The sequence below is a fragment of the Cajanus cajan genome, chromosome 1 (assembly GCF_000230855.2).
Source record: "Cajanus cajan strain Asha chromosome 1, NIPB_CcT2T_4, whole genome shotgun sequence".
NCBI classification, from domain to species: domain Eukaryota; kingdom Viridiplantae; phylum Streptophyta; class Magnoliopsida; order Fabales; family Fabaceae; genus Cajanus; species Cajanus cajan.
Window position 1 is genome coordinate 34,230,553 of NC_138517.1, and position 11,155 is coordinate 34,241,707.

An 11,155-nucleotide genomic window follows, 5' to 3' on the forward strand; every position below is an offset into this window, starting at 1 on the left:
AATTGGGCCTCTGGCCCAACAATTTTGGGCTGTTACAAGTATAAATTTTACTAAGTATTACACACCACTCAATAACTTTATATTAAATGTGAATTTTATAAATTCAACAGTTAGATTACTATAAAAATATAATAATATAAAATAATTATATTACGAATAATAATAATAATAATATATTTATTTAATCTTTATTTATATATACTAACTTTTATAATTAACAATCTACTTATTTCTATTTAAAATTATAATTTAAACTATTTATTTTTATAATTTATAATGATAATATAATTTATAAAATTATAAATATTTATTTATTACATACTTATAAATTAAATTTTAACATTTTAAATAAATTATTAAATAATTTAATATATTTATTTATCTTAAATCAAAGATATAAAATTCAAAAAAATGTATGTATTCTTGCTTTATTTTCTAATTATCAACCATTAATAAAATACTAACTTAATTAAAATATTATCTAATTATATCATAATATTTTCACATCAAATTTAAAACCAGATATTAGTTATACAAAAATATTAAGATCATATAGTAAATTGTCAATAAGATTTTAGTTAAATAATTTAAAAAATTAATATTTCAATTATATTGTTCATTAGCAAATAATTTATTTCAAAGCTAATTAATTTTTTTATATTAATTATTAGTAAAATTTAATAACTTTTAATTTAACAATTGGATCGATGAAATTCAACACACGTCATGAGTTATTGAGCGGAATAACTTTACCAAGAGTTATTTATTAAATTATTTGATTCCTCAACTCTCTCTCTTTCTCTCTCTATCTCTCTCTCTCTCAAAGAGAGAGAGGAGTTATACTAACACTGGTGTAACTTTTACTAAGTATTACACATCGTTTAATAATTTTATATTAAATGTGAATATATTTTGTAAATCCAACCATTAGATTACTATAAAAATATAATAATATATAATAACTGTATTACGAATAATAATAATAATATATTTAATTAATATTTATTTATATATACTTACTTTTATAATTAACAATCTACTTCTTTCTATTTAAAATTATAATTTAAATTATTTATTTTTATAATTTATAATGATAATATAATTTATAAAATTATAAATATTTATTTATTACATACTTTTAAATTAAATTTTAACATTTTAAATAAATTATTAAATAATTTAATATATTTATTTATCTTAAATCAATGATATAAAATTCAAAAAAATGTATTTATCCTTGTTTTATGTTGCGGGTTGCATCAATTGTCCCGTGGCGGAGGCTAGGTGGGCCAAGTCACTGTCAAATCATGGCGCTTGGGCTACTGCGCTCTTAAGTAAAAAGAGTTGCGCCCTGACTATCAGCTATAACTTTTGGCCTAGTGGTATTTCGATACCCAGCGGGGCAATTGCTGAGGGGGAGATTGTTGTGGGTTGCATCAATTGTCCCGTGGCGGAGGCTAGGTGGGCCAAGTCACTGTAACACCCCAAATTTCAAAAAGGTTATTATTATTATTATTATTATTATTATTATTAGATGGTATTTGGTCATAATTATTTTAATAATTATAGAGGAATATTATTTTGTACGTTTTAAATAATTATTATTTTGGACAATTATTTTGTAAGTATTAAATAAGTATTTTTATTAGCATTTTTAAATAAATATTTATATGTTTTAAGAGAAGGTTGATTTTATATGATATTTTGTTATTGAAATTATATTATTATATTTAGGGTCAGAAATATATTATTATTATAGAGAAAAAATATTTTATAATATACATGTATTTATTTTATTTAATTATTTTGAGGAAAATTAGAAGTGGGTTAGAAGAGAAGGAGAATGGGTTGGGTTGACCCAGTCCAATGGATTAATTTTAAGAAAGGAGTCAGGTGGTGTTAACCCTATCTGCCTCATTTACGTTCTGAAGGGTTAGGGAAAAAAAGAGGAGAAACAAAGAGCTCTAAGGAAGAGTACTCAGGAACGATCTTAGATCACACCAAGACCATTCATCTTCTGCTCGTCCAGGTACGGGAGAGATGGGTTTCTTCATATGTGAATATAGGGGTGTTCGGGTAGTGAGGGCAATCCCTAAGTCCCTCTAGGAACTCTATTTAAAATTCTGAACGATTATCTGTGCAATCGATGTTCTAAATTCTTAATTCATTTGGAAGAACTTATTTCTTGAATTGTCTTTGAATTCCATTGGGGCTTTCTTGTTAATTCTTTATCCTTAAATTTGATGACTTGAATTTTATGTGTTAAGAAGAGTTTAGATTTTTTTTTGTAAAACCAATTGAAACCAATTTTTGAGGCTTGAGATGTGTATGGATTGATTTGGAACGTATGAAGAATATAAATGGAGTTAAACTGAACCAACGGGGTGTAGAAGTAGTGAAAATTGGTAAAAACCTTGTTGAAACTCGTAAAACGCAGGTTTAATTTCACAGAGGGGAGTCTGGGCAGAGATTTGGGCGCTCAGCGCCAGTTTCGGGCGTCGGGCGTTGGGACCCCGACATACGTTTGTAATTTTGCGATATCTTTCTGTGTAGTTATCCAAATCGAGTGCCGTTTGTTTTGTTAGAAACTAGACATCTGGGGCTACCATTTAGACACAGGAATCGTGTAAAAATATTAATATTTGATCACGTTATGTGAGTTTCCATTTGAGCCTTCCAATCTGTGTGCGAACCACAACATCAATTTTTGTGAGCCCTGAATGGTAACCTAAACGACTTTATTAGGATTTGTGTTCTTCATGAAAGTTGTAGATATTGATGTTAGGATTCTAATGGAGTTGGGACCACTTAGAAAGGATATGTATATCTCGAGTTATGGTTAAATTATTAACTGAATGTCATAGATATTGTGATGTGTGTGAAGAATTATGTGAAATTTGTGGTTTATGATGTTGATAACTTAATGATAGGTACCTAGCATGTGAGGATGATATTGCATGGATTGTTATTGACATGTGATGATGTTATATAATGGAGATGCATTAATTATGAGTTACGTGGGATGCATGAGTTGCATGAGACTTATGAGTTGCATGTGGTGCTTGAGAAGCCAGACGTGGCTATATTGCACTAGGCCCTGGGCCCAAAGAGGGGTTGAGACAGGGGGGACCATGACGGGAGGCATTCCATGCGTGGGCCGTTGGGTGTTTAACTGCGCAGCTCACTGGCCACAGAGGGTTTAACGGTGGGTGGATTGCCTTTGCACGGGCCGCTGGGTGTTTAACCGTGCAACATACCGGCAGGGACGGAGCCAGGATTTCAATACTGGGGGGCCGAGAATTGGAATGATCAAATGAGGCGCTACATTTTTTTTAAAAAAAAAAATTCCAAAGTGATACCACATAGCAGGCCGTACCAGAAGTCCAAAAGTTGAATAAAAAAATAAATTTGGGTTATTCATTTAATTATACATATGAGTTTATATTAAAAATAGGGGGTGCCATATAGTAATATATATGTATATAAAAAAAATTAAAATTGTTGGGGGGGCCGTGGCACCCGTAGGTCCCCCCTTGGCTCCGTCCTTGCATACCGGCCCTGGGAGGGTGTGAGAACGGTATGCCCGCATTGGCAACAACTAAGGGAATTGACGAGGTACGCCTATTGTGCGGAGTGCCAAGTTGAGACTCTTAGGAGAGGAGATGTGTATGAGCATATAGTGAGCATGTGTATGAAAGCTTGTATGATTGAAAAAAAATGATGTTTGGTAATTATATGAGATGTATTTGTTGTTTATAGTTAATGATGATATTTTGGTGCACGGTGTGGGGTGGGAATTGGGTAGCTCTATGTTCATATATGATGTTATCTATCTCTCACCGTCCTGTTTTTATGTGGTTTTCTTTTAGGTGAAGATGAAGGCACTCATAGTGTTGAGTTCTAAAGGGAAAGGTTTCTGCTCTGATAGGATGTGACATTGGGGCATGAATTTAGGATGCTTTAGTTATGAATTGTTATTTGTCGTTTGAGGAGACTTATTTTTAGGAGTTTTATATTCACCTTATATTTGTAAATTCTGGATCCCTTTCATTTTTCTTTAGAGACCTTGATAATTTTTCTTTTAAGAGAAACTTTATTATTATTATTATTATTATTATTTCTATTTATTTCAAGACTTGTGAACCTATGAGTTTTTATTAAAATATGTGGACCCTTCTTGATGTTATATTTATTGAATTATTCTTATTGTTGTTACTTATCTATTATGGGGTAGAAGGGTGTCACAGTCACTGTCGAATCATGGCGCTTGGGCTACTGCGCTCTTAAGTAAAAATAGTTGCGCCCTGACTATCAGCTATAGCTTTTGGCCTAGTGATAAGCGTTCGATCCAACATTTTATTTTCTAATTATCAACCATTAATATAATACTAATTTAAAATCTTATTTAATTATATCATAATATTTTCACATCAAATTTAAAACCAGATATTAGTTATACAAAAATATTAAGATCATATAGTAAATTGTCAATAAGATTTTAGTTTAATAATTTAAAATAATTAATGTTTCAATTATATTGTTAATTATCAAATAATTTATTCCAAAGCTAATTAATTTTTTCTATATTAATTATTAGTAAAATTTAATAACTTTTAATTTAACAATTGGATCGATAAAATTTAAGACACACCATAAGTTATTGAACAGAATAACTTTATCAAGATTTATTTTGTAAGTTATTTGATTCCTCCACTCTCTCTCTCTCTCTCTCTCTGTATATATATATATATATATATATATATATATATATATATATATATATATATATATATATAGGGTTATACTATTACTGGTGTAACTTTTACTAAGTATTGCACATCGCTCAATAACTTTATATTAAATGTGAATTTTGTAAATCCAACTATCTGATTAAAAATTCATATTACTTTATATGTTTATATCAAATTTTGTTAAATTTGAACAACAACGTGAAGGTAATCATAATGTTCATATTTTAGTATATTTTGAAATGTATATATTACGTTAATTTTGTTTTATAAGAATGAAGTATCAAATCATCTTGTATTAATATAAAATTTTGTACATATGATTTAAGAGTAAAGAATTTTCAATTTAACGTTTGGATTTACAAAATTCTCATTTAATATAAAGTTATTGAGCGGTGTAATACTTAGTAAAAGTTATACCGGTGTTATTATAACCCTCATCATATATACATACATACATACATATATATATATATATATATATATATATATAATTTTATGGACCTTTATTTATATATGATTGTCAATTTTCGTAAAAAATTCTTACATTTTTTACAAATATAAATTTTTTGGACATATTTCATCAATAATATAACTTTTCTTAGGATTTTTTTTTCCATCAAAAATATAAATTTTCCGACAAATTAATTTGTCATATATAATTTTAAAAAAAATTAACATATATTCTTTAATTCTGCATAATTCTTACATATAAAAATTTCATAAATAAAATTTAATATTTTAAGAGGGATCAACAATTCCTCACAAATTTCTTCATAAAAAATTTTAAGCTATTTGTGACGGAATTTGTGACAAAATACAAATGTTGACAAAAATTCCGTCATTGACATATTTATTATAGTATTGTGACGCATTTTTGTGAGGGAATATTTATAGAGGAACTTAATCCGTCACAAAATCCGTCACTAATTTTATTTTTTTATTCAGTAACGGATTTTGTGACAGATTAAATTTTTTCTCTAAAACATCCATCACAAAATCCGTCACTAATTTTATTTTTTTATTCAGTGACGAATTTTGTGACAGATTAATTTTGTCTATAAAAAATTCATCACAAAATCCGTCACTAGTTTTATTTTTTTATTCAGTGATGAAAATTGTGACGAATCTTTTAGAGACAAAATTTAATCCGTCACAAAATCCGTCACAAACTTCAATAAATGGTAGTCCGTCACAAAAACTAAAATTCCCTCACAAAATTCGTCACTATTAGTGATGATATTTTTTCCGTCACAAAAATTCGTCACAAATATTAATTTTTCTAGTAGTGAAAAGTAAGATTGAAGTTTGAGTTGGGATTTGAGGATCTAGTTCAAATCTTGCATTTCTGAGGTTTCTGAGGTAACGGTAGTACTTATAAGATTTAATATAGTATGTATGGATTTGAAATATCACATTGATTCCATGTTTTATGCATGATTAAGGTTGGATTGAATGGAGAGGGTTTGGTTGGTTTCTTCATGATTTTCATGGATTATTGGTTAATACTTGATTTTATCACTTAATATGTTGTTTTTGGATGGTGTTTATACTCTATAATGGTTTGGAATCGTGTAATTTTGTTTAGGATTCATGTTAGGATGGATTTGAAGGTGAAAATCAAAGTTTTCAAACTTCCGACGTGTTGTTTGATGCATGTGTGCTGAGCGCACGCGATGACATGCTGAGCGCACTAAAGAACAAAGCTTTCTGTCTAGAGCACGCTGAGCACATTTAACCATGGGCTGAGCGCATTTCGAAATGGGTTGAGCGCACGAGTCTATGCGTTGAGCGCATGTAGCCATGGGCTGAGCGCATATGGTGACACGTTGAGCGGGCAAAGCTTGATAGGCTCCCGGTTTTGGCTGCGCTAAGCGCAAATACCACTACGCTGGGCGCGTGGTTTCTTTGAAAAAAACCTTTTATAATTGAGTTTTTATGAAACTTCTAAATGTTGAATCATATCTTTTTTGATGTTATATATTTGGTATGAAATGTGGCATTTTTATAGGAAATATTGTATGTAATTATAGAGTATATTTATGTGTGTTTGGTTTGGAAAGCTAATAGGACTTAGAGGAGTAAGGTTATGGTATGGATTCGGAGATCTCTTGGTGAGATCAGGATATAGTCTTTGGAAAAATATGAAATTTGGGCGTCCCATGGTGAGGATTCCAATATGGAACTTTTCCAAAGATTATATAATAAACCACTTCAGATGTTATGTGGATTCTGAAGTACTCCTCTAAGCATTCTATTTGTTATCGATATGGGGGCAAGGTCGAGTGTACCGATGGATGAAGTGGCCAGGATCACCAGGGTTACGTGATGACGTAATCCAACTGTGTATTTTCCATGAGAGGTTAGGTGTGTGACATGGGCAGGTGACATGTTCACAAACTCAACACTTAGGTTGGATGTGTTGAGGCCAACATTTGATTTGGATGTGTTGGCTACTTCATGGGATTATAAAGTGGTGTGAATTTGGTTTGTATATGGAATAGGTATGCATTTGGTATGGATTGTATACATTGGTTATGGATTCTTTATTATTATAGAATATGTATGCATTGGTATGGATGTGTATACATTTGATTTTGGATTTGTTTATATTGGCATGGAGATGGGCATGTAATAATGTTGTCATTCCTTTGGTATGGATAAATGTCAATAATTAATATCTGGTTTGATGATATTTCATTTATATGTGTTATGGTTGGTTTTATACATGTTAACCCTTATACTTCCATGATGTGGACTATGATGATCTCACTATGTTGGGGAGCAGATCAGGTGTGAGGCTTTGGGATGGCAATGAGTCTTTTGGTAGCTACTTTGAGAAGTGGCTAGACTTAGAGCTTGACCAGCACCTAGGGCTTATTTTGGTGTTTTCATGATATTGTAATTATATTATCTTTTTGGATGACTGTATAACCTTACTGGTGATAACTCTCTTATAAAGTTATGTTTTATATGATGAAAATAATTTATGCGTTTTAAACTATTTTCACTCTAGGATAGCTGGCATTTGCTCTCTTTTCCTTATTTTATATTATTCTTATGTGTTGTTTAGTTGGTTGTTGATGTGGTGACCTAAGGCGGGTCGTTACAATGATCATGCCTAGTTAGTCATATCGTCGAGAATGTGTTGCTAGTGTAAGAGATGAGCATGTAAGTCTTTCCCACAACCCCATCACAATTATGACACATTTGATGAATCTTGTTATGCTTATATTCTGTCACCTATGCTTCATCTACCATTTTCTTCTTATGTTTCTTACACTTGAAAATTTAGAACTAAATTTAAAGGGAAAGTGGGGACAATTTGAAATTTGAATAAAAATAGACAGGGGGAGCATACAACATTTATTAAGACAAGCCTTTTGGCACCAACTTTAGTGTTTCCCTTTTATCTTTACCATTATTGCATTCAACTTTTTGTTTCTGTAAGGGGAAGGCTAAAAGCATTGGATCATTGATCAAAGGATAATTCATTATGCAAGCCCAACAAGAAAAACTGATGGTAAAAATATTAATATTACTTTGTGTGTGAAAAGAAATTTTGTAAAGTAAGCAACTAACTTTAAAATTTGAATAGGAATAGAGAGGGGGAAGCATGAAACATTTAATAAGACAAGCCCTTTGGCATAAATTTTAGTGTTTCCCTTTTATCTTTACCCTTATTGTATTCAACTCTCTATTTCTGTGAGGGGAAAGCCAAAAGCATTGGACCATTGATCAACTCTTTGTTTTTGTAAGGGGAAAGCCAAAAGCATTAGATCATTGATCAAAGGATGATGCATTATGCAAGCCCAACAAGAACAACTAATGGTAAAAATATTGTCTTGTGTGTGAATAGGACTTTTCTAAAGTAAGAAACTAACTTTAGAATATAAAGTAATATGCCTTTTAAATCTTATTTATGTTGCTACACTAGATGTGATCTCTAAATCCATGCGAGTGGAAAAAAGTTGTGAACATAACTCTTACCATTTTTTTTTATCAATTACAAATATTCTGTTAAGTCTTGATTTACCCTCATGGCTTGTTGAACAAAAAATAGAAGCCCTTTCCAAAGACACATCCTCATATATGACCTATTTTCTCTTAGTTGTTTCTTCTCCTTTATCTAATCTGACAAAACTCTTACCCAGGCAAGATGTGAAGAATTTGTTTGATATATAAGAATATACACATGATTGAAATTTTGTGTCTTACGTGTATTACTTTTTACTTATATATGTATATATATATATATATATATATATATATATATATAACTCTATTTATTAACTAGGGTTATACAAGCCTATCATGCTCAAAAAGGAGCTATGGTTTCAAAGTCTAAGTCAAGTAACACCAATTGGATAACAATTAAGGTAAATTATAATTGTTATTTGAAAATCAATCAATGATGTTAATTTTAATTATATTGATATTTGTTTTTTTTGGTGATAGTGCCCAAAGCAACCAAATGACAATGATTGTGGATATTACATTTGTCGGTATAAGAAAGAAATTATCACCTACTATGAAGGGGGGAAATTCCAAAAGATTTATAAAATATATTGGTTCCATATAATTCCTTTAAAGTACAATCTTAGTTGGATAATTTTATTTTGTTTTTTTTTCAGTACTTTCCTAGATGCAGTGTGCAACGATATTCTAATGATCAAATCACGAAAGTTAGGAAAGATTGGTGTTTGTATGTCATTAAAAATGCTTGTAGGTTAGTATGTTGTGCTATAGCATTTTTAGGCTATGCAACTTTTATCTTATGCTATTTTTTTAAACTTTATAATTTTCTTTTATATTATATCTAGTTGATGACTTATAATTTTTCTTTTCTTTGCAACACCAATGGGACATGAAATATTCTAAGAGCGAGAACTACATGATATTGTACAAATATTGGTTATACGTTACTATCAAGTTGATGACAACAAACTAAATGTAATATGTTAGGTCTATATACATTTTCATTTTTTCTATTTGAGTCTAAGACTGGGAAGTTGCATGGTAATGGATAAGCATTGATTGTGTTTAGATATGTAAATATAATTGCAATAAACTAAATGTAATATGTTAGGTTTAGTCTTTTAATTTTAATGTATATATTATACCTTATATTTTTGAATCACATTTCGCTACATTCTTGATTGATTGGTATAGTTTTATGTCTTGGGATTATTTGTGCATGCATAATAGAATCAACAAGTGTCAATGTTGTAAAAAAAATTATTAAAAAAATTAAACATACAAATTGCGGTTATATAAGAAAACGTTTTCTATTGGCTAGAATATAGAAAGTATTTTCTCTACAAGCATTTTCTATTAAGATAAACCAAAAGACAATGTTTTATCATAAAGTGTTGTCTATACATTTAAAGATAGAGAACTTCTTTGAAAGAAGCCCATGTAAGTATTTGCAAATAGAGAACACACTTTAAAGGAAGCACTTTCTATTTGCATGTACATAGATAACACTTTTTTAGAAATACTATTTTTTGATAGCTATTGTTCAAATAAAGAGTGCCTTTTAAGCGCTGTCTATCATTAAAATAAGCGTCGTCTATTTATGATTTTGGCATAGTATCATGATACAAATAATGGATTGATCATTAATACTAATTACAAAAATAGCATGTGTACTATGTAAGTTTAGCTTGTTATTATATAGAATTGTTTTGTGGTTGTAATGTGTTAAAATGCCTATTTTTATGGTGTATAATATGGATGAGTTTTTACCATAAATTTTTAAAAATTTTACTATGGTCGAAATATTTATATAAGGATTTGTGCATGAGTTGTTATACAAAAGTGGTTCTATCCCATGTGTTGGTACAAGGAAATAGTAGTGTACCTGTCTGAAGGGTACACTAGTAATCTTCTCGTACTCTGAAGGTCGAACGAGAGCTCCAAGCGAATATTCCGGTGAAGGGGGGGGGTACCTGTCTGAAGGGTACACTAGTAATCTTCTCGTACTCTGAAGGCCGAACAAGAGCTCTAAGAGAATATTCCGGTGAGGGGGAGGGTACCTGCAAAAGGCACTCCGACGCTCAAGTCAGGAAAAGCACGAATATCAATAGCAATTAATGAACAGTGATGTTACCTCGAGATGTGAACTATTTATAGTGACATCAATGGGCCCTTCCCTTTATGGGCCCCGTGCTAGGTATGTCGAATTAGGTAATAGTCCTTAATCTTCTTACATATGTGATTAGCCTCTAATCACTGCTTAGGGGTTGTTTATCTTGGTCAAGCATGCTGATTGGGTGTCGGTGACCAGGGACAGTCCTTTTGGGTCCCGAGTACCTTTGTAAAAAGATTTCCCTCGGCATTCGGCAACACCGAACTGGTGCAGTGTCATCTTTGTTAATACTTCGCTTGATGGGTTGTGTCGTCAT

The 11,155-nt window shown here is 30.7% G+C and overlaps 1 protein-coding gene across 1 annotated transcript in view; it reads right to left on the reverse strand.

The window, feature by feature from the left end:
• LOC145954322 (uncharacterized) overlaps positions 1-11,155 on the reverse strand; it is a 28,308-nt gene extending 17,153 nt beyond the window's left edge. The window contains exons 1-2 of the mRNA XM_083068344.1: positions 11,064-11,155; positions 10,700-10,786 (exon numbers count right to left, since the gene is read on the reverse strand). Coding sequence (XP_082924470.1) covers positions 10,700-10,786; positions 11,064-11,155 — 179 coding nt within the window. The remainder of the gene's footprint in view (positions 1-10,699; positions 10,787-11,063) is intronic.